The sequence below is a fragment of the Elephas maximus genome, chromosome 25 (assembly GCF_024166365.1).
Source record: "Elephas maximus indicus isolate mEleMax1 chromosome 25, mEleMax1 primary haplotype, whole genome shotgun sequence".
Taxonomy (NCBI): domain Eukaryota; kingdom Metazoa; phylum Chordata; class Mammalia; order Proboscidea; family Elephantidae; genus Elephas; species Elephas maximus.
Genome location: NC_064843.1, coordinates 56,086,151 through 56,111,105, shown reverse-complemented (window position 1 = coordinate 56,111,105; position 24,955 = coordinate 56,086,151). Strand labels below are relative to the sequence as shown.

The 24,955-nt window shown below is 39.0% G+C and overlaps 1 protein-coding gene across 2 annotated transcripts in view; it reads right to left on the bottom strand.

Moving 5' to 3' along the window:
• MACROD2 (mono-ADP ribosylhydrolase 2) overlaps nucleotides 1-24,955 on the bottom strand; it is a 2,492,337-nt gene that overhangs the window by 5,723 nt on the left and 2,461,659 nt on the right. For both annotated transcript variants that reach the window (XM_049869821.1, XM_049869822.1), the window contains 2 exons: nucleotides 24,764-24,835; nucleotides 8,035-8,103 (listed from right to left, as the gene is read on the bottom strand). In XM_049869821.1, coding sequence (XP_049725778.1) covers nucleotides 8,042-8,103; nucleotides 24,764-24,835 — 134 coding nt within the window. In that variant the 3' untranslated portion in view covers nucleotides 8,035-8,041. The remainder of the gene's footprint in view (nucleotides 1-8,034; nucleotides 8,104-24,763; nucleotides 24,836-24,955) is intronic.

Sequence of the window (24,955 nt, the reverse complement as noted above, 5' to 3'; positions counted from 1 at the left end):
CACACACATACGTATGTATATAATGGGAAGTATGTTGTCTTGTATATTACACAATGTACATAATTAGCAATTCAGTTTCATCCTGTTTTTAACCACCCACCGATTTATTATTACTATTTTTATGGTCAATGTATGTTTAGGTTTGCCTGTATGCTTACCATCTTTCTTGGCTTAGAATTGCTTCATGCACCCTACTCCTTCCTCCTAGTTCAATTTTCTTCTTACTTTTGTGTATCCTTTAGTATTTTTTAAAGAAAGGGTATGTGAATAGCAAACTTTGCTTTTTTTTTCTCTGAAAATATCATCTTCTTAAATGATAGTGTAGCTGATATGGAATTCTCTATTAATGATTGTTTTCTCAGTCTTTGAAGACTCAGTATTATTCCATTGTCTTCTGACATATATTTTTGACATTGAGAGTCTGTCGTAAATTATTAATCTAACAGTTACTTTTTTGTGGGTAAACTGTCCCTTCTTTCTGTTTGCTTTAAAACTTTTCTCTTTGCTTTTGGTGTTCAAAGGCATAAGTTTTGGTCCTTCTTTTAACTTAAAATTCATGGCTTTCCTCAATTCTGTTATATTTTCAAATATTGCCTATTTTTTCTCTTTTTACAACTGCTGTTGAACATGAAGCTTGTTTGACGTTCTTTTTTTATCCTTCATGTCTTTTCACATGTCTTTTATGTTTTGATCTTTTAATTTTTAGTTGAATTCAAGATTACTTACTCATGTCTTCTACCAGTTTATTAACACTCTCATCAGTTCTGTACATTTTCTGTTTAACAGTCAATTGAGTTCAATGACTATATTTTTATTTGCTTTTTTCAAATTGATTGCTCTTTATTTATTGTGCTATTCCTTATAGTTTTATTTCTACTTTTTTCCATTTACACATAGTTATTTTATTAAAAAAAAAACTTTCAAATTCTCTTATTATCTCAAGTTATCATGGTGCTAATATTCCTGCCTTTTTTTTTTTTTTTTTTAACCCACTGACTCTCACACGTAGTGGATCATTTCCTTGTGTATTTTGTAAATTTTTAAATGACGAACTTGTCCTCAGAATTTTTTTTTCCTATTGAATTCTATTTTGTAGTTTCAAATTTTCATTTCTCAGATAACCTAGGGATAACACTGGTCTGGGATCAATTATTAAGTTATTTTTCTCAGTTTGTGTATTACTATATTACTTTAAAAAATGAAACCCAGTGCCGTCGAGTCGATTCCAACTCATTGCAACCCTATAGGACAGAGTAGAACTGCCCCACAGAGTTTCCAAGGAGTGCCTGGTGGATTTGAACTGCCGACCCTTTGGTTAACAGCTGTAGTACTTAACCACTACGCACCACCAGGGTTTCCCTATATATTACTTTAGGTGGTATAAATTTATGCTTCAAGCTTACAGTGCATTTGTGCTTTCTATTTACAATGGTGGTCTGGCGGCGTAGTGGTTAAGAACTCAGCTGCTAACCAAAAGGTTGGCAGTTAAAATCCACCAGCCACTCCTTGGAAACCTTATGGAGCAGTTCTACTCTGTCCTACAGGGTCACTACGAATCGGAACTGACTCGACAACACCTAGCAACAACAATTTATAATGGCAGCATTTTTTCTTTCCCATAAAGAACCCTGGGCAGAAACAAGTCTCCTTGTTAACTTGACCTGGAAGTCCCAGATTTATTTATGCAAAGCTATCAGTTTCAATCTTTTACCTGGAGTGGCTGAAGGTCTCCGGGGTGGGGAGGGGAGGGCACTAGAACCCAAGCCCATAGGACCTATTGACTGTATTAACAATCAATCTGTAGTCTTTATTGCTTTGGCCTTCAAATTTCTCTTCATTTGTGGCACCTTTGCTTTCATGTAAGTTGAGCTATATAAGATATTTTTCTTGTAGCTTAGCTCTCATTTCTAAACATTTACAGTAGGAGAGGTCAGAATTACTCCACTATTTCAGTTATGTATGGCTACATAACAACCATGTCAAAACTTATTGGCTAAAGACAAAAATGATTTATTTTTCTTGATTCTGCAATCTGGTCTAGGCTTACCTGGGCAGTTCCTATGCTCCAGGTGTGTCCCCTGGGGTCAGACATCCAAGATGGCCTCTTAGCTTCTAAGACCTTTCTCCACGTGTTATCTCTTTAGTCTGTAGTATAGCCTGAGTTTCTTACAAGGTGGCTAGGTTTCAAAAACAAGCATTCCAAGAGTGCAAAATGGAAGGTACAAAACTTCTGGAAGCCACACCCAACCTGCTATGGTTTTACAGAACCAAAGTTTAAGATTCTATGCTGTTGTTGTAGGTGCTGTAGAGTCAGTTCCAACTCATAGCAGCCCTATGTACCACAGAATGAAACACTGCACAGTTGTGCACCATCCTCACAATTGTTTCTATGTATGAGCCCATTGTTATAGCCGCTGCGTCAATTCATCTTGTTGAGGGTCTTCCTCTTTTTTGCTGACCCCTTACTAAGTATGATGTCCTTCTCCAGGGACTGGTACCCCCTGATAACATGTCCAAAGTATGTGAAATGAAGTCTTGCCATCTTCGCTTCCAAGGAGCACTCTGGCTGTAACTTTTCCAAGACAGGTGTTTTTGTGCTTCTAGCAGTCTATGGTATATTTAACATTGTTTGCTGACACCATAATTCAAAGGTATCAATTCTTCTTTGGTCTTCTTAATTCAATGTCCAGCTTTTCCACGAATATGAAGTGATTGCAAACTCCATGGCTTGGGTCAGGCAAACCTTACTCCTTCAAGTGACATCTTTGCTTTTTTAAAAGCACTTTAAAGAGGTCTTTTGCAGATTTGCCCAATGCAACATATCGTTTGATTTCTTGACTGCTGGTTCCATGGGTGTTGATTGTAGAACCAAATAAAATGAAGTCCTTGACAACTTCTGTCTTTTCTCCATTTATCATGATGTTGCTTATTGGTCCAGTTGTGAGGATTTTTGTTTCCTATATGTTGAGATGTAACCCATACTAAAGGCTATAGTCTTTGATCTTCATCAGTAAGTGCTTCAAGTCCTCTTCACTTTCAGCAAACAAGGTTGTGTCATCTGCATATCTCAGATTGTTAATGAGTCTTCCTCTAAAACTGATGCCATGTTGTTCATATAGTCCAGCTTCTCAGATTATGTGTGCAGTATACAGATTGAATACATATGGTGAAAGAATACAATCCTGATGCACACCTTTCTTGATTTTAAGCTATGCAGTATACCCTTGTTCTGGTTGAACAACTGTCTCTTGATCTATGTATGGGTTCCACATGAGCACGATTAAGTGTTCTAGAATTCCAATTCTTGGCATATAATTTGTTATGATCCACAGAGTCTAATGCTTTTGTGTAGTCTATAAGACACAGGTCAACATCTGGTATTCTCTGTTTTCAGCCAAGATCCAGCTGACATAAGCAATGATATCCACCATTTCGGAAACCCTGGTGGTGTAGTGGATAAGTGCTACGGCTGCTAACCAAAGGTCAGCAGTTCGAATCCACCAGGTGCTCCTCAGAAACTCTATGGGGCACTTCTACTCTGTCTTATAGGGTTGCTATGAGTTGGAATTGACTTGATGGCAATGGGTTTTTATGGGATCCATCATTTCACATCCTCTTCTGAATCCAGCTTGAATTTCTGGAAGTTCTGTGTTGATGTACTGCTACAACAGTTTTTGAATTATCTTCAGCATAATTTTAGTTCCATCTGATATTAATGATACTGTTAAATAATTTCTACATTCTGTTGGATCACTATTCTTTGAAATAGGTATGTATATGGATCTCTTCCAGTCAGTTGGCCAGGTCTTCCAAATTTCGTTGTATAGACAAGTAAGCACTTCTAGCATTGCATCCATTTGTTCAAGCTTCTGTCAGTTCATCTTACTGTGGTGGCTGGTGTGTTGCTATGATGTTGGAAGCTATGCCACTGGTATTTCAAATGCCAGCAGGGTCACCTATGGTAGACAGGTTTCAGTGGAGTTTCCAGACTAAGCCTGACTAGGAAGAAAGACTTTGCTATCTACTTCCAAAAAAATTTGACCAGTGAAAACGTTGCCAATTGCAGCAGGACATTGTCTGATATAATGCTGGAAGATGAGCTTCTCAGGTTGGAAGCCAATCAAAATACAACTGAGGAAGAGGTGCTACATCAAAGTAGAGTTGACTTTAATGATGTGGATGGAGTAAAGCTTTCAGGACCTCCATTTGCTTGTGTGACATGACTCAAAATGAGAAGAAACAGCTGCAAACATCCATTAATAATTGGAACTATGAATCTAGGAAAATTGGAAATCATCAAAAATGAAGTGGAAAGCATAAGCATTGATCTCCTAGTCATTAGTGAGCTGAAATGGACTGGTACTGGCCATTTTGAAGAGGACAAATATATAGCCTACTATGCCAGGAATGACAAATTGAAGAGGAACAGTGTAGCATTCATTGCCAAAAAGACCATTTCAAGATCTATCCTGAAATAAAATGCTGTCAGTTATAGGATAATATCCATATATCTAAGGAAGGTCAATTAATATGAATACTGTTCAAATTTATGCACAAACCACTTATGTCAGAGATGAAGAAACTGAAGATTATTACCAACTTCTGTAGTCTGAAATTGATCAAATAAGCAATTGAGATACATTGATAATTACTAGTGATTTAAATGCAAAAGTTGGAAACAGAATTGGTAGTTGGAAAATATGGCCTTGGTGATAGAAACTACATAGGAGTTTACATGATAGAATTTTGCAAGACTAATGACTTATTCTTTGCAAGTATCTTTCTTCAACAGCATAAACAGTGACCATACATGTAGACCTCACCAGATGGAATACACAGGAATGAAGCCAACTACATCTGTGGAAAGAGATGATAGAAAAGCTCAATATCCTCAGTCAGAACAAGGCCAGGGCCAACTGAGGAACAGACCATCAATTGCTCATATGCAAGTTCAATTTGAAGCTGAAGAAAATTAAAACATGTCCATGAAAGATAATGTACAACCTTGATATTGTTGTTAGATGCCATAGAGTTGGTTTTCTCTCATAGTGACCCTATGTAAAACAGAATGAAACACTGCCTGGTCCTGCACCATCCTCACAATCATTATTATGCTTGAGCCCATTGTTGTAGCCACAGTATCAATCCATCTCATTGAGAGTCTTCCTCTTTATTAACTGACCCTCTAGTTTACCATGTGTGATGTCCTTCTCCAGGGATTAATTCCTCCCGATAATGTGTCCAAAGTATGTGAGATGTAGTCTTGATATCTTTGCTTCTAAGGAGCATTCTGGCTGTACTTCTTCCAAGATTGATTTGCTCTTTCTTTTGGTAGTCCATGGTATATTGAATATTCTTCACCAACACCGTAATTCAAAGGTGTCGGTTCTTCTTCAGTCTTCCTTATTCGTTGCCCAGCTTTCACTTGCAAATGAGGTGATTGAAAACACCATGGCTTGGGTAAGATGCAACTTAGCCTTCAGGGTTACACCTTTGCTTTTTAATACTGTAAAGAGGTCTTTTGCAGCAGATTTGCCCAATGCAATGAGTCTTTTGATTTCTTGACTGCTGCTTCCATGGGTGTTGATTATGGATCCAAGTAAAATGAAATCCTTGACAACTTCCACTTCTTCTCCATTTATCATGATTTTGCCTGAATTTAGAGATCATCTCAAGAATAGATCTGATGCATTAAACACTAATGACTTAACACCAGACGAGTTGTGGTATGACATCAAAGACATCATATAGGAAGAAAGCAAAAGGTCATTAAAAAGACAGGAAAGGAAAAAAAAGACCAAAATGGAGTCAGAAGAAACCCTGAAACTTGCTCTTGAAGGTAGAGCAGCTAAAGATAAAGAAAGAAATGATGAAGCAAAAGAGCTGAACAGACGATTTCAAAAGACATCTCCAGAAGACAAAGTAAAGTATTATAATGAAATGTGCAAATACCTGGAGTTAGGAAACCAAAAGGGGAGACCACACTCAGCATTTCTCAAGCTGAAAGAACTGAAGAGAAAATTCAAGCCTCTAGTTGCAATATTGAAGGATTCTATGGGGAAAATATTGAATGATGAAGGAATCATCAGAAGATGGAAGACATACACAGAGTCACCGTACCAAAAAGAATTGGTTGACATTCAACCGTTTCAGGAAGTAACATATGACCAAGAACCGATGGTACTGAAGGAAGGGGTCCAAGCTGCACTGAAGCCATTGGTGAAAAACAAGGATCCAGGAATTGATGGAATACCAATTGAGATGTTTCAACAAAGGAATGCAATGCTGGAAGTGCTCAGTCATCTAAAATTCCATAGCTATATGTACATGTTGTTAAATATATTTTTTGAGGGTATGATGCAGGAAAATAAATTTTCTTTCTTTCTGGTGAACTTCCAGATAATCTGTACAAATCTAGCTCTGTAAATATTTCTGTGGAAATCAGCGAAGTTTCATAGGCCATACCGCCCTTTCTGATAACTCTTTTCAGAAACTCACTATTGTTTTGGGAGTATCGTGGTTACATCAAGAATTTTGCACCAGGATTGTTTGAAATTTCATTTATCAGCCAGTGACCCTGCACTCACTTCCCCTTCCTGGACCTCAGTTTTCTTAAATTAACTTTAGACTTTAAGTTTTGATGACTTATTAATTTTTGTTAGTATGTTAATCAATCAGCATATAGATTCATGTTTATGGTTAAGGAAAATATCATTTTGATATTAACGAAGGAAAGCAGGTTTATCCTGGTACTTTATCTAGATATTGATTATACAGGAAAATAATAATGTCTGTAAGAAAAAAAGTCTAGACAGGTAGTCCATAGTTTGTTAACGAAAAAAGGGTAAAAGGTAAGGTATACCAAGGTTTAAGTCTCACTTCATTATTTTTAATGGAAGCTTCTCTGCCATATCATTTCTATAGCTTAGCAGTATATATTAAATACATGAATGATCAATAAAAGGAAACATCTGTAAGACCATGTTTGTGTAAGTTTGTATTTTTTTAGCATCCTTATTACACAAAAACTATTGTGTTTAGTTTTAAATGATCTTTAAGACCATTATTAGAAGGACAGATGTTTACTTTACATTAAGTTACATTCTTAACTTTATGCTGCCATGATGTTGAAGTGCAAGAGTCTGCTGCAACGTGGCCTCCAAGGAGAGTGTAGAGACCCATGAAGAAGATGGGAGGTGCTAGAAGGCAAAGCACCAACATATCATTTGGGTCTTAACTCAATGACCCACAGTTCTTTCATTCCATAGGTTTTTCTTAGTTTAGTATTTTAGACTAGGAAAAGGGATAGTTATAAGGGTGAGCCTGACATCCTTCTTCCAATTCTTCTCAATAGCCCTCAAGACATGGAAAACAGTTACAGCTCACTCATCATTCTAGCTATACTTCAATTTCTGCTGACAGATTCAGAATTGTTGGTCTGGAAAAAGCCCTAAACATGATCTGGCTCAGATTTTTATACCCTCCTGGGGCGTGCCCTGAGGCTTGTCCAACTCAACAAGTCTTTTTCCAGATGCACAGACCCATGAGGTAGTGGCCAAAAAAAACTTAAGGCGAGCTTTTTTCCCCCCCTCATCAGAACACTTTCATTTGCCTTTATGCATTCTCTAGGGCAAAAGTATAGTGTTATGTTTAAAAACAGACACAGCAAACAACTCAGCAGGTAGCTTCTGGGAGAGTAATGCTTCGGAATCAACTGGGGTTTTCTGAAATAATTTGATCACTCCAGGAGGTAGGGGGGTGAGATGGATAGGAAATTTTTTGTTGTTGTCAAGGCTCAGAAAACCAGGATGCTTCATGATTTGGATATGCTGTAGCTTAACTTTTTCCTTTAAACAAGGCAAGCTTCTGGGAACAATCCTTGATTCTTGCACTGGTATTATTGGTATAAAGATTTTTAAAGTTTAGCGTGAGCTATGCTATGGGACTCGGCAGAAGCAAGGGCAATCCAATCCACCGTTCACAGTTTCTATGGCCGGGTCATCAACTGAAAATCCCACCACAGGGGCTCCTTACCTATTAGTTAATCTTCTTGCTGACTCTCTTTTGGGTCATTTGTGCTGTCAAGCTGACTATTCATTTCAACTGTAACCAGAAAGAAAAACAAAAAAGCTTAAACATTTATTAAATCCATATCTTTTAAAACACATTAAAATGGGCTGTGATTCAATCATTTTCTGCTTTCCTACCTTACACATCTTTTTGGTTTATTTTCCTTTATTCGATATTTTGGGGCCATTTGTATGGATTTTTATTGGGGAGTGGGTGGCAGAATTGTCTCTTTACTGAACTGTAGAAGCTCAGTTTTCCTGTGCAGTTTCATACCAGCTTTTGGGGCTGACAGTTTGGGTGTGTTTATTAATATCTTAGGTAACTTCGAAGGTCTTAATAGAAGTCTAAGAACATAAGAGGGAAAACAAAACAGATCATTGACATACAGAGAGGTAAGCAGTTCCCTCCAAAGCAGGGTGATGTCTACGGACTGTTTCGTTATCTATTTTAGAATTCAAAACAGACCCTGTAAACTTGCCAATGGGTGCAGTGACAGGGACTCCACAGAGTGGAAAAACAAACCATCTAATCATATCACACAGCCAAGGTAAAGCATGTGCTTTTAGCTTACTGGGTGTGTTGTTCTGTATGGACATTTGCATAAAATAGAATGCATAATTAGTACCATTGTCCAGAAATAACCCAGAGCAGACACAGCAGCCACTCTGGAGATTTAGGAGGCTCAGTGGGTTTAATTATAGCGATATTTTTAAAGCATTAAGCCCAGATTGTAAACTGAGAGGATGAGTCTACAGATGGACAGTGGACCATATGTGATAACAGAACTGTGACCTACAACCTCTGCAGCAACGAACTCAGGGAGCCAAACCACAACCTCTGCAACAATTGGCCTAGAATGGTCAGGACTTGGTCTATGACTGCCATCACCCACCCTTCAACTCTGAACCAACCAGAGAAAGCCAAATATGCTTCCCCAATAAATCACATATGTTATCCCACTTTTAGTTAGCCCACCTACAGCTTCGCCATGCTCCAACCAGAACATACGTGAAACCTTCCCTTTTTCCACTCCATAAAGCTTTCTCACTCCCAGCCTGCCTTTGAATCTCGGCCAAACACAAGTAATGGTGGCTGACACCTTGCTCTGAATAGCCTCTGTTCTTATTTGCATGGTCTTCATTTATTTCTACAAAACCAACAACCAAATCTCTTTTTCTTGAACTTGGCAGCACAATTAGGGTAAAATACTGGCAGATGCTGGTTTTCAAAGATGGTTGGAAGAGGGAATGCATTGTATGGTATCTCACCCAGCTCTCTCCTGATGAAGAAAGAAGGCTTTAAAATCCAGTCCCCCTGTTCTTATCTGCAAACTCTCCTGGTTCCTGATGACACGTGGGCCAGATTCAGCAACTCCATCCAGGGTAAATACTACGTGCATTTTCCATCCTAGTCCACAAAGTTATTCAGAATTTGCCTATCTCAGGGTGGAAGCATGCAGAATCAAATGTAGGAGAGCATTCCTTTTCCATTTCTTTATTTAACTCAAGAGATACTAGTCCTCAAAACTATTAATAAGTATTACTAAAAAAGGAATTCCATGATCAAGTAAGAGTGGGAAAAGAAACATTAAGCCACATTAAATGTTTCTTTACTGCCGAGACTTCAGGGAGTCTGTATCTCATGTGCACGGTGAATCTCCAAGTGAGGACTAAAACACAGTATTTCCCACATTTACTTCCCTATTATTTAAAGAACATCAAATGGGTCTAGTATTCTTCAGAACATGCTTTCAAAAGAACTAATTAAGAATCATATCTAAACTGTCACAACCAGGTTGGGGGAGTTTTAGTTCAACTGAACATGACTAAAATGTGGTGGCTTTTTTTTTTTCTAGATTTTATTTATTTTGTCGTTGTTGAGAATATTTACAGCAAAACATAGACCAGCTCAAAGGTTTCTACATGTAAAATTTAATGACATTTATAATATTATTTGAATTCTGCAACCATCCTCACCCTCCTTTTCTGAGTTGTTCCTTTCTCACTAACATAAACTCATTGCCCCCTAAGGTTCCCATCTAAACTTTTGAGTTGCTGTTATCAATTTGATCCCATATAGTTATTAAAAGACCATAATGCTCAAGGCAAACATGTTTTTTACTAGTTAAGCTAAACTATTGTTTGGTTTCAAGAAGACATCAGGGAATATTTTTGATTCCAGGTTTAAAGATTATCTCAGGGTTATAGTTTCAGGGGTTTATTCAGCCTTGATGGCTCCAGAAAGTCTGGAGTCCCTAAGAATTTGAAATTCTGTTCTGAATTTTCCCACTTTTGATCAGGATTCTTCTATGGAATCTTTGATCAAAATGTTCTGTTATGATAGCCAGGCTGCATCTAGTTTTCTGGTCTCATGGCAAAGGAGGCAGTTGTTCATACAGGCAATCAGCAACGCATTCCATAGTCTCTTCCTATTCCTGACTCTCCTTCGTCCTCAGTTGCTCCAGGTGAGTGGAGACCAATTGTTGTGCCTTGGATGGCCCCTTGCAAGCTTTTAAGACCCCAGGAACTATGCAACAAACTAGGAGGTAGAACAGAAGCACCAAACTTGTTATTAGGCCAATTAACTGGGATGTTCCATCAAACCATGCCCCTAAATTTCCAAACCAAGGAACCAAATCCCATGATGTGTTTGGTTGTACATAAGTAGCTTCAACAGTTATGCTTTTTTGTTTGTTTGTTTTTTGTCATTGTCACAACTTTTGTCAATTCAACTTTTTACAGGGATACAACTTTATTAACAGCAGTTAAAATAATCAGCTGTGCAACCCTACCCTTAATGCAATTTTTCCTTCACCATTAACTCCTCTCTTTCCCCTACCTCCCACCCCTAGTAACCACTAATAAACTTTGGTGTATACATTTGCCTTTTCTTGCCTTTTTATGTAAGTGAGGTCATGCAATATTTGTCCTTTTGTGATTGGCTTATTTCACTCAGCATAATGTCTTAAAGCTCCATCCATACCATAGCATCTATCAATACTTCATTTCTCCTACTTGTTGTTGTGTTCTTAAGTGTTGACTAGTCAGTTCCTATTCATAGCAACCCTACGAACAACAGGACAAAACACTGCCTGGTTCAGCGCCATCCTCACAATCACTGCTGTGCTTGAGCCCATTGTTGCAGCCATTGTGTCAATCCATCTTGTTGAGGGTCCTCCTCTTTTTCACTGACTGTCTACTCTTCCAAGCATGATGTCCTTCTCCAGGGACTGGACTTTCCTGATAACATGTCCAAAGTATGTGAGAGAAAGTCTCTTCAGCCTCACTCCAAAGGAGCATTCTGCCTGTACTTCTTCCAAGACAGATTTGTTCGTTCTTCTGGCAGTCCATTGTATAGTCAATATTCTTTGCCAACACCAAAACTGGAAGGCATGGATTCTTCTTCGGTCTTCTTCGTTCATTGTCCAGCTTTCACATGCATATGAGGCAATTGAAAATACCAACGCTTGGGTCAGGTGCACGTCAGTCCTTAAAGTAACATCTTTGCTTTTTAACACTTTAAAGAGGTCTTTTGCAGATTTGCCCAATCCAATGCATAGTTTGATTTCTTGACTGCTGCTTCCATGGGTGTTGATTGTGGATCCAAGCAAGATGAAATCCTTGACAACTTCAATCTTTTCTCCATTTATCATGATGCTACTTATTGGTCCAGTTGTGAGGACTTTTGTTTCCTTTATGTTGAGGTGCAATCCATATGGAAGGCTGTATTTTTTGATCTTCATCAATAAGTTCTCCAAGCTCTCTTCACTTTCAGCAAGCAAGGTAGTGTCATCTGCATAATGCAGGTTGTTAATGAGTCTTCCTCCAATCCTATGTCTCATATGCTTCTTCCTCATATCGTTCAGCTTCTTGGATTGTTTGCTCAGCATACTGATTGAATAAGTATGGTGAAAGGATACAACTCTGACACACACCCTTTCTTGACTTTAAACCACGAAGTAGCCCTTTGTTCTATTTGAACAACTGCCTCTTGGTCTGAGTACGGGTTCCTCATGAGCACAATTAAGTATTCTAGAATTCCCATTCTTTGCAATGTTACCCATAATTTGTTATGATCCACACAGCCAAATGTATTTGCATAGTCAATAAAACGCAGACAACTTTCTGGTATTCTCTACTTTCAGCCATGATCCATCTGACATCAGCAATAATATCTCTTGATCCATGTCCTCTTCTGAATCCAACTTGAATTTCTGGCAGTTCCCTGTCCAAGTACTGATGCAACCGATTTTGAATGATCTTCAGCAAAATTTTACTTGTGCGTGATATTAATGAAATTGTTTGATAATTTCCTTATCCCCTTTCTTTGCATCACCTTTCTTTGGAATGGGTACAAATATGGATCTCTTCCAGTCTGTTCGCCAGATAGCTGTCTTCCAAATTTTTTTGGCAGAGGTTATTAAAAAAGACAGGAAAGAAAGAAAAGACCAAAATGGATGTCGTAAGACACTCTGAAACTTGCTCTTGAATGTCGAGTAGCTAAAGCAAAAGGAAAAAATGATGAAGTAAAAGAGCTGAACAGAAGTTTTCAAAGGGTGGCTAGAGAAGACAAAGTAAAGTATTATGATGATATGTGCAAAGACCTGGAGCTAGAAAACCGAGAGGGAAGACACACTCAGCATTTCTCAAGCTGAAAGAACAGAAGAAAAAGTTCAGTCCTCGAGTTGCAATACTGAATGATTCTACAGGGAAAATATTAAATGACACAGGAAGCATCAAAAGAAGATGGAAGGAATACACAGAGTCACTATACCAAACAGCTTTTGATTGACATTCAACCATTTCAGGAAGTAACATGTGATCAGGAACCAATGGTACTGAAGGAAGAAGTCCAAGCTGCACTGAAGGCATTGGCAAAAAACAAGGCTCTGGGAATTGATGGAATACCAACTGAGATATTTCAACAAACAGATGCAGCACTGGAAGTGCTCACTCATCTATGCCAAGAAATTTGGAAGACAGCTACCTGGCCAACTGGCTGGAAGAGATCCATATTTGTGCTTATTCTCAAGAAAGGTGATCCAACTAAATGCAGAAATCAATTATCAAACAATATCATTAATGTCACATGCAAGCAAAATTTTGCTGAATTTCATTTAAAAGCGGCTGCAGCAGTATATCGATAGGGAGCTGCCAGAAATTCAAGCTGGTTTCAGAAGAGGATATAGACCCAGGGATATCATTGCTAATGTCAGATGGACCCTGGCTGAAAGCAGAAAAAACCAGAAAGATGTTTACCTGTGTTTTATTGACTACGCTAAGGCATTTGACTGTGTGGATCATAACAAATTACGGGTAACATGTGGAGAATGGGAATTCCAGAACACTTAATTGTGCTCATGAGGAATCTGTACATGGATTAAGAGGCAGTCTTTTGAATAGCACAGGGGATACTAAATGATTTAAAGTTAGGAAAGGTGTGTGTCAGGGCTGTATCATTTCACCATACCTATTCCATGTGTATGCTGAGCAAATAATTCAAGAAGTTGGACTATACGAAGAAGAATGGGGCATCAGGATTGCAGGAAGACTCATTAACAACCTGTAATTATGCAGATGACACAACCTTGCTTGCTGAAAGTGAGCAGGACTTGAAACACTTACTGAAGAAGATCAAAGAGCACAGCCTTCATTATGGATTACACCTCAACATAAAGAAAACAAAAATCCACACAGCTGGACCAATAAAAAACATCAGGATAAATGGAGAAGACTGAGGTTGTCAAGGATTTCATTTTACTTGGATCTACAATCAACACCCATGGAAGCAGCAATGAAGAAATCAAAAGACGCATTGCATTGGTAAAATCTGCTGCAAAAGACCTCTTTAAAGTATTGAAAAACGAAAATGTCACCTTGAGGATGAAGGTGAGCCTGACCCAAGCCATGGTGTTTTCAATTGCCTCATATGCATGTGAAAGCTGGACAATCAATAAGGAAGACCCAAGAAGAACTGACATCTTTGAATTGTGGTGTTGGAGAAGAATATTGAACATACCATGGACTGCCAAAAGAAGAAACAAATTTGTCTTGGAAAAAGTACAACCAGAATGCTTCTTAGAAGCAAGGATGGTGAGTCTGCATCTTACATACTTTGGACATGTTGGCAGGAGGGATCAGTTCCTGGAGAAGGACATCATGCTTGGCAGACTACAGGGTCAGCGGAAAAGAGGAAGACCCTCAACGAGGTGGATTGACACAGTGGCTGTAACAATGAGGTCAAGCATAACAACGATTGTAAGGATGGCGCAGGACCAGGCAGTGTTTCATTCTGTTGTGCATAGGGTGGCTATGAATCGGAACTGACTGGACGGCACCTAACAACAACAATTTCCAGTTCTTTGCACATTTCATTAGTATACTTTGTCTCCTTGAGCTGCCCTTTGAAATCTTCTGTTCAGCTCTTTTACTTCATCTTTGCTTCCATTTGCTTTAGCTACTACTGGTCAAGGGCAAGCTTCAGAGTCTCTTCTGACATCCATTTTGGTCTTGTCTTTCTTTCCTGTCTTTTTAATGACCTTTTGCTTTCTTCATGTATGATGTCCTTTGTTTCTCCTATTGGCTGTGTAGTCTTCCGTTGTATGTATGCAACACATTTTCTTTATTCATTTTTCTATTGATGGGCATTTAGGTCATTTCCACCTTTGGCTATTGTGAGTAGTGCTGCAATAAACATTGGTTTTTGAGTCTCATTTCAAGACTTTTGAGTGTATACATAGGAGTGAAATTGCTGGGTCATATGGTAGTTTTATTTTTACTTTTTTGAGAAAATGCCACAGTTTTCCACAAAGCTGTACCATTTTTCGTTTCCTCTAGCAATGGGTAAGGTTTCCAGTTTCCCCACATCCTCATCAACATTTGTTATTTTCTGTTTCTGTTTTTTATCTTAGCCATCCTAGTAGGAGTAAATTTGTGTTTTATTGTGGTTTTGATTTGCATCTTTCTGATGGTTAGTGATGCTGAGCATCTTTTCATGTGTTTGTTGGCCATTTGAACGTCCTCTTTAATGAAATGTCTATTGAAGTCTTTTGCTCATTTTATAATTGGGTTATTTCTCTTTTGTTATTATGTTGTTGATGTTTAAATATATTTTGGTTATTAGATTCATGTCAGAGATACAGTTTCTGAAGATATTCTCCCCAGTCAGCAGCTTCTGTTTCTACTTTTTGGTACTGTCTTTTGATGAAAGAAAGTTGTAAATTTTTATGACGTCCCATTTATTTTGTCTTTTTGCTGTTGTGTTATTAGATAACACATTGTTGAAAGCTAGACCTGACAGCTTTGCTCCCGCTTGTTCTTCTAAGAATTTTATGGTTTCAGTTTGCACAGTTAGGTTTTTAACCCATTTTGAATTTGTTTTTGTGTACTGTGTGAGGCATGGATCCTGCTTCATTTTTCTGCATGTGGAAATCCAATTTTACCAGTACTATTTATTGAACAGACTCTTGTTTCCCCTTCAAATGGACTTAGTACCTTGTCAAAAATCAGCTGAACATAGATGTGTGGGTTAATTTCTGAACTCTCAATTCTATCCCATTGGTCTAGGTGTCTATTATTATACTAGTACCAGGCTGTTTTGATTACTGTAGCCGTGTAGTATATTCTAAAATCAGGAAGTGTGAGTTCTCCTACTTTGTTTGCCTCTTTCAGCATTCTTTTAGCTATTTGGGGCCCCTTGCCATCCCATACAAAGTTGAGGACTGGTTTTTCCATTTCTGTAAAGAACACGGTTGGAATTTTGATTGGGACTGCATTGAATCTATAGATCGCTTTGGGTGGTATTGACATCTTAACAATATCAAGTCTTCCAATCTATGAACATAGAACACCTTTCCATTTATTTCAGTCTTTAATCTCTTTCAGCAATGTTTTATAGTTTTCACTGTATAAGTTCTTCATATTCCTGGTTAGATTTATTCCTGGGTATTTTATTCTCTTAGATGCTATTGTAAATGGAATTATTTCCCTAAATTCCCTTTCAGATTTCTCATTGTTGGTGTATAGAAACCCAAATGATTTTTTACTTTTTGACTTTGTACCCTGCAACTTTACTACGTTTCTTTATTAGGTTTGGAAGTTTTCTTGTGGACTCTGTGGGACTGTCTATTTATAGAGGATCACATTAGTCATGAATAGAGATAATTGTACTTCTTTTCCAATCTGAATACATTTCACTTCTTTTTCTTGTCATATTGCTCTGGCTAGGACTTCTAATACAATACTGAATGGAACTGGTGAGAGCAGGCACCCTTGTCTTGTTCCTGATTTCAAGGAGAAAGCTCTCAATCTTTCCCCATTAAGTATAATATCGGATGTTGGCTTTTCATATATGCCCTGAATTATATTGAACCATTTCCCTTCTATTCCAATCTTCTTGAGGGTTTTCATCAAGAAGGGCATTGGATTTCATCAAGTACTTTTTCTGCATCCATAGAGAGGACTATGTGTTTTTTTCCTTTTTTCTATTGATCTTGTGTATTATGTTGATTGATTTTCTAATGTTGAACCATCCTTGCATTCTCTGAATCAAGCTTACCTGGTCATAGTTTATGACTCTTAATATGTTGTTGGATTCTGTTCACTAGGATTTGTTAAGGATTTTTCCATTTATATTGAAAGGAGATATTGGGCTGTAGTTTTCTTTTCTTGTGGTGGTGTCTGATTTTTGTATTGGGGTTATGTTTGTTTCGTAGAATGAAGTAGAGCATATTCCTTCCTTCTCTATCTTTTGGAAGAGTTTAAACAGTATTGGTATCAATACTTCTCCAAATGTTTGGTAAAATTTCCCAAACGAAGCCATCTTGTCCAGGACTTTTTTTTTTTAATCGGGAGGTTTTTGATCACTGATTCGATCTCTTCACCTGTTATGGGCCTGTTCAGACTTTCTATTTTCTCTTCGGTCAGTTTAGGTAGGTTGTGTGCTTCTAAGAATTTGTCAGTTACATCTAGGTTATCTAGTTTGTTGCCATACAGTTGTTCATAATATTCTGTCATAATTCTCTCTATTTCTATCAGGTCTGTTGTAATGTACGCTCTTTCATTTTTTATTTTGCTTATTTGCATCTTTGTCAGTCTAGCTAAAGGTTTGTTAGTTTTATTGATCTGTCAAAGAAACAACTTCTGATTTTATTGATTCTTTCTACTGTTTTTCTGTTTTTAATTTTATTTATTTATGCTCTGATCCTTGTTATTTTCTTTCTTCTTGTAGGTTTAGGCTTAGTTTGCTCCTCTCATTCTAGTTTCTAGACTTTTCAAGTGAAGTTGTTGATTGGGACTTTTTTTTTAATGTACACTTATTGCTATAAAGTTTTCCTCTGAGTACTGCCTTCGCTGCGTCCTGTAAGTTTTGGTAGGTTATGCTTTCATTTTCATTTGACTCTATGGAATTTTTGATTTGTCTTTTGATTTCTTCCTTGACCCCCTGGCAGTTTATTAGTGTGTTTTTTATTTCCACATGTTTGTGTATTTTCCAGGTTTTTTTTTTTTTTTTTTTTCTGTTATTGGTTTCTAGCTTTGTTCCACCATGGTCAGACAAAATACTTTGTATGATTTCAACCTTTTAAAATTTATCAAGATTTGCCTTGAAACCTAATATGTGGTCTAGCCTGGAGAATGATCCATGTGCACTGGAGTAGAATGTATATTGGCTGTTTTGGGGTGCAATGTTCTATACATCTATTAAGTCTTGTTGGATTATAGTGTCATTCAGGTCCTCTGTTTCCCTGTTGATCCTCTTTCTAGATGTCCTGTCCATTATCAAAAGCAGTGTATTGAAGGCTCCAGCTATTATTGTAGCACTATCTATTTCTTCAATTCTATCAGTGTTTGCTTTATATATTAAGTGCCCTGATGTTGGGTGCACATATATTTATGATGGTCAAATCCTCTCGATTAATCGACCTTTTTATCACTGCACAATGTCCATCTTTATCTCTTCTGACAGATTTTGTCTTAAAGTCTCCTTTTTCTGATATCAAGATTGTCAACCCAGCTCTCTTTTAGTTGTTATTGCAGGGAATATTTTTTTCCATCCTTTCACTTTTAACTTCTTTGTGTCCTTGGGTTTAAGATGTGTCTCTTGTAAACAGTTGGATCATATACTTGGATCATTTTTTTTTTTAATCTGTTCTGCCACTCTTTGTCTTTTGATTGGGGCATTTAGTCCATTTACATCCACTGTAATTACTTGATAAGAAGTGACTTCTGCCATTTTGTTATTTTTCTGTCTTAGGCCTTCTTTGTCTTTGTCCTTTAGTACTGCTTGCTTTTGTACTTTTTTGGTTTATTATGGTGACCTTTTTTGGATCTCTTCTCCTTTCCTTTTGTGTGTGTTATATATATACGGAAACCCTGGTGATGTAGTGGTTAAGTGCTGTGGCTGCTAACCAAGAGGTCGGCAGTTTGAATCCGCCAGGTGCTCCTTGGAAACTCTGTGGGGCAGTTCTACTCTGTTCTATACGGTTGCTATGAGTCAGAATCGAGTCAAAGGCAGTGGGTTGGGGTGGGGTGTGTGTGTGTGTGTATATATATATATATACACACACACATACTTAGTGGTTACTATGAATATTAGATTAAAAGCTCGTATTATAACATTCTAGGGTAAGTTGGTACCAACATAACTTCGGGAACATACAAGAAATTCTGTATCTATACCATTCCTCTTCCCCTTTTTGGTGTTGTTATCACTAATTACATCTTTATATTTTATGTGCCATATGACATAATTTTATCCTTGCCTTTTATATACTTGTCATTAAAAAAAAAACATGAAGGACAAAATATTTAGAATTATCAAGCATGAATATCTTATTACAGCCCTTATACTTTCCTATGCATTTCCCTCTATTTGGGGTCTTCTTTTTTTATGCATAGCTTTGAATTACTTTCTCGTATCTTTACCCTTCCATCTACAGAACTCCCATTAGTAAATTCTGTAAGGCCAGTTTGGTGGATATGAACTCTCTCAGTTTCTGTTTGTCTGGGGATGTTTTAATTTCACACTTATTCTTGAAGGATAGTTTCATGGGGTATAGTATTATTGGTTGACATTTTTCCCCAGCACTTTAAATGTGTCATTCCATTGCTTTTGGCCTTTTCTGAGGAAAAATTGGCACTTAATCTTGTTTGGAATTCTTTGTATGTGGTTTCTTGCTTCTCTCTCACTGCTTTTAGAATTCTCTATGTATTTTTAATTTTTTTTTTAATTTTTATTGAGCTTCAAGTGAATGTTTACAAATCAAGTCAGTCTGTCACATATAACTTTATATACACCTTACTCCATACTTCCACTTGCTCTCCCCCTAATGAGTCAGCCCCCTCCCTCCTTCCAGTCTCTCCTTTCGTGATGATTTTGCCAGTTTCCAACCCTCTCTACCCTCCCATCCCCCCTCCAGACAGGAGATGCCAACACTGTCTCAAGTGTCCACCTGATACAAATAGCTCACTCTTCATCAGCATCTCTCTCCTACCCACTGTCCAGTCCCTTCCATGTCTGATGAGTTGTCTTCAGGAATGGTTCCTGTCCTGGGCCAACAGAAGGTTTGGGGACCATGACCACCGGGATTCCTCTAGTCTCAGTCAGACCATTAAGTATGGTCTTTTTGTGAGAATTTGGGGTCTGCATCCCACTGATCTCCTGCTCCCTCAGGAGTTCTCTGTTGTGCTCCCTGTCAGGGCAGTCATCGATTGTGGCCGGGCACCAACTAGTTCTTCTGGTCTCAGGATGATGTAAGTCTCTGGTTCATGTGGCCCTTTCTGTCTCTTGGGCTCATAGTTATCGTGTGACCTTGGTGTTCTTCATTCTCCTTTGATCCAGGTGGGTTGAGACCAATTGATGCATCTTAGATGGCCGCTTGTTAGCATTTAAGACCCCAGATGCCACATTTCAAAGTGGGATGCAGAATGTTTTCATAATAGAATTATTTTGCCAATTGACTTAGAAGTCCCTTTAAACCATGGTCCCCAAACCCCTGCCCTTGCTCCGCTGACCTTTGAAGCATTCATTTTATCCCGGAAACTTCTTTGCTTTTGGTCCAGTCCAGTTGAGCTGACCTTCCATGTATTGAGTGTTGTCCTTCCCTTCACCTAAAGTAGTTCTTATCTAACTAACTAATCAGTAAAAAACCCTCTCCCACCCTCCCTCCCTCCCCGCCTCGTAACCACGAAAGTATGTGTTCTTCTCAGTTTATACTATTTCTCAAGATCTTATAATAGTGGTCTTATACAATATTTGTCCTTTTGCCTCTGACTAATTTTGCTCAGCATAATGCCTTCCAGGTTCCTCCATGTTATGAAATGTTTCACAGATTTGTCACTGTTCTTTATCGATGCGTAGTATTCCATTGTGTGAATATACCACAATTTATTTAACCATTCATCCGTTGATGGACACCTTGGTTGCTTCCAGCTTTTTGCTATTGTAAACAGAGCTGCAATAAACACGGGTGTGCATAAAACTGTTTGTGTGAAGGCTCTTATTTCTCTAGGGTATATTCCGAGGAGTGGGATTTCTGGGTTGTATGGTAGTTCTATTTCTAACTGTTTAAGATAACACCAGATAGATTTCCAAAGTGGTTGTACCATTTTACATTCCCACCAGCAGTGTATAAGAGTTCCAATCTGTCCGCAGCCTCTCCAACATTTATTATTTTGTGTTTTTTGGATTAATACCAGTCTTGTTGGAGTGAGATGGAATCTCATCGTAGTTTTAATTTGCATTTCTCTAATGGCTAATGATTGAGAGCATTTTCTCATGTGTCTGTTAGCTGCCTGAATATCTTCTTTAGTGCAGTACGTGTTCATATCCTTTGCCCACTTTTTGATTGGGTTGTTGTCTTTTTGTGGTTGAGTTTTGACAGAATCATATACATTTTAGAGATCAGGCGCTGGTCGGAGATGTCATAGCTGAAAATTCTTTCCCAGTCTGTAGGTGGTCTTTTTACTCTTTTGGTGAAGTCTTTAGATGAGCATAAGTGTTTGATTTTTAGGAGCTCCCAGTTATCTGGTTTCTCTTTGTCATTTTTGGTAATGTTTTGTATTCTGTTTATGCCTTGTATTAGGGTGTATTTTTAATTTTTGAGAGTCTAACTATGGCGTGTCTTGGTGTAAATCTCTTTGGATTTATCCTGCTTAGGGTTCTTTGAGTTTCTTGGATTTATAGATTCATGTCCTTCCTTATACTGGGGAAATTTTCTGTTGTTAATATTCTCTCTGTCCCTTTCTCTCTTTCATCTGCTTCTAGAATGCCCATAATGTGTATATTAGGTCTTTTGCTGTTGTCCCATAATTTCGTTAAACTGTGCTCAGCCTTCTTGAGCTTCTGTTTTGGTTTCTCATTTCAATTATTGTCCCTTGCACTTGCAATATCTGTTTTTTTACATCCTCATTTTATTGGTGTATTGTTTTCCTTATTTCCTTTAGCTCTTGTTATGTTTTCCCTTAGTTCTTTAATTATGTTTAATCTTGTTGTATCATATTCTTCCATTTTTTTCATCATTTGGTCATTCTTATATTTGCTTTCATTACCTTTGCGATGTTCATTTGGATGGGCCATTGTTTCTCTGTTCTTTGTGTGTTGCTTGATTTTTTGTTGGAGCTTTGGAATTTTTGAGGGTGTTAACTTTCTCAGTTTTCCGCAGTATTGGTGTTTTTGCCTGCACTACTTTCCTCAAGGAACTCTTAGGTAGGCTGAGCCTTTGGCCTTTGTTTACTGTTTCCTCTCCCCCTCTGTGATAGCTCCTTCTCCCTCCCTGATTTAAATGGGATTTGAAAGTTCCAGATCTTATTTTTCAGCTTTCAAGGGCTCCAAAACACACCAGAGAATATGCTATGGTCAGTCCATCCACCAGTGGGCACTGCCACTCAGATTAGATATCATGTACTAATCAATCTGTCTACCAGGGGGGCACAGTTACCTCTCTCTGGTTATTACTCCCTTCTCTGCTTCTGCAATCACGTTTTTAATAAAAAAACTGACCCCCAGTGAGCACTTTTTGGGGGCTTCGTGTTGCTCTCTGGTTTTGCCTGAGTTTTCCTTCCCTGCTCTGTGGGTACTGCTTATATCTGAGCTGGTATTCAGGGGAAGCACAGGCAGACTTTCTTCCATTTCAGGAGGAGGAGGAGCTACCACTCCCCAGAGGGACTTCTGAGAGATCTGCCTTGTTGGTTTTAGAGATGGCCCTGTGGTGGTTGGGGGTCAGTCTTCACTTAGGTGATCCAGTTCCTGACTTCATTGTAAGGAACTTCTGAAGGAGTTTGTATCAATCCAGCAGCTGACAGTTACTGTTTGGGGAAGGGAAGTCATACTCTGAATGGGCCTCTAGGGAGGTCTGACTTATTGCTATCAGAGCCTGCCCAGTACTATGTGGCTGTAGGTGTAGCTTCTACTCAAGATTACTTCTTCCAGCATACAGCAGCCTCGGTCAGCTGTCCTCAGTGCTGACTGCATGGGGGAGCAGACTGACCCAATCTGATCCCCAGGGAGGTGTGTCTTATTGATTTCAGAGGCCTGAGCTATGGGGTGCACAGGGAGGCAGGCAAAGTGCTGACTATGGGAGTAGACTCCACTGCAGAGGCCTTCTGTGGCAGTTTGCACCAGCCTGGCAACCGACGGTTACCAGGTGTGGAGGGGGCATCATGCTATGGTCAGGTTCCCATGAAGGTCTGCCTTGTTGCTATCAAAGTCCCCCCAGTAGATTGTTGGCTCTGAGAACAGCCTCCACTCAAGACTACTGCTTCTTAATACACAGCAGCCTCAGTCAGTAGTCCTCAGCACCAACTGGAAGTGGTGGCAGACTAACCCTAACTGACCCCTAGGGAGGTTTGTCCTGTCAGTTTCAGGGGCCAGAGCTATGGATTGTGCAAAGAGGCAGGTAGAGTGATGACTATGGGAGAGGACTCCACTGTAGTGCCCTTCTGTGGAAATTCACAGCAGGCTTGCAGGTGACAGCGTCCAGGTGAGGGAGAGGCTGTCACATTTCAAACAGACCTTCAGAGAGGTCTGCCTTGTTGCTATCAGAGCCCTCTATGAAGTATGTTAGCTGTGGGTGTAGCCCCCACTAAAGATGCCTGCTTCTTAGCATAGAGCAGCCTCAGTCAGCAGTCCCCAGCACTGACCAAAAGGAGGAACAGACAGACCTTAATTGACTCCTCAGGAGGTCTGTCCTTTTGTTTTCAGAGTCCTGAGCTATGGGATGCAGAGGGAGGCCAGTAGAGTGTTTACAATGGGAGCAGTTCATGGGCCTTCAGTAACAGTTCACAGTAGGCTTCCAGCAGACAGTGTCCAGGTTGGGGAGGTGCTGGCACACAACAAATGGATCCCCAGGGATGCCTGCCCTGTTGTTAACAGAGCCCCTCCTGGAGTATGTCAGCTGTGGGTGTAGCTTCCACTAAAGACACCTGTTTCTTAGCACACAGCAGCCTCAGTAAGCAATCCTCAGCACTTACTGAAATGGGAAGCAGTGAGGCCAGTACTTACTCCCTGAGAAATCTGTCCTATTGGTTTAAAATGCCTGAGCTATGGGGTGTGCAGGGAGGCATGTAGACTGTTGATTTTGAGAGAAGACTCCACTGCACAGGCCTTCCGTAGCATCTTGCAGAAGGCTTGGAAGTGACAGTGTCTGGGTTGGGGAGGTGCTGGCACACTCAGAATGGACCACTGGGAAGTTTGGGGACACCAGGGAAGAAGCTTGGGGTCCTTTTCCTTTGTACAGGCAGGGGCTGTGGTGGTTAGGGTTAGTGGCCCACATGGCTAGGGGAGAGGCAGGGACAGTGGGAGAAGCAATTTTCCTACCATATGCAACTCATTGATTCTTCCCTGTCTGCAGTTCCCCCACTGCTTTCCTTTGCTCCCCAGTTCAGTGCCCCTCAAAGCCAAGCACCATTAAATTGTTATATTTCTTGTATTTATGGGGGGGGGGTCAGAACAATGCTTTGTTTGCATCACCATCTTTCCAGAATTTCTATCCACGTAGTGGCTTTTAATGGATGTATTTGGGGCTTAAAAACATTTTTCTCTGAGGGAATGCATGTACATGAGTAAAAAAATCAGTTTGTGCAGAAGTGCTTCTAATTGAGGGGACTGATTCAGGTGATGGTAACTCTATGGGACAAAGGTATACCTGGTATAGGAAACTCTGTTTAAAACCACCAAGAAACTTCTGCCACTAGCTGAATTTTTCCCAAGGTCATTATGAAATCTAAGTAATTTTTTTGTTTTCCCCTCATTTGGCCAAGAGAGCACAAAGGGCAAAGAAGTTTTTAACTTATTTTTAAGGTGCTTTTAAAGACTATGTGTTTAGTCAAGTCATCTGACATAATACCTGAATCTTCTGAGTGGAGCAGAAACAACAGGAGGGCAAGTACTTTTTGCAGAATAAGTGGTGTTTCCTCAAAGTTCCCCAGGTAGTCTTCAGTTCTCTTTGGCCTTGGCCTTACCCACTGTGGCCTCAATATTGTGAGATATGATTAAATAGAGGCATATGACATTCTAACACAGATTCAGTAAAACAAACAAAAAAACCAAGCTGCTATTTTTGTTATGTTCCTAGTAGGAATTGGTTTTTGAAATTTACCTTGTTCTGTTGATTATAGAACAGCTTCCTTAATGCTAGATCACACAACAATGTGCCAGGTTTGTATTTTGCATTAGCTCAAATAGCTCCAAACCTTACCATCAGCACCTGTAGTATTTTCTATGTCACTGGAGCCTTCACTTTTCACAGGCATTCTATGCGTGTCCTCGTCTTGAGTTGAAAGACAGAAAGAAGACAGTTCCTGATTAATACAGAATTATAACAGCTGACAGTCAATTGTTCTGTCACCCTGCATTGTCCTCTTAAATTTAAAAATACTGCTTAGATTCA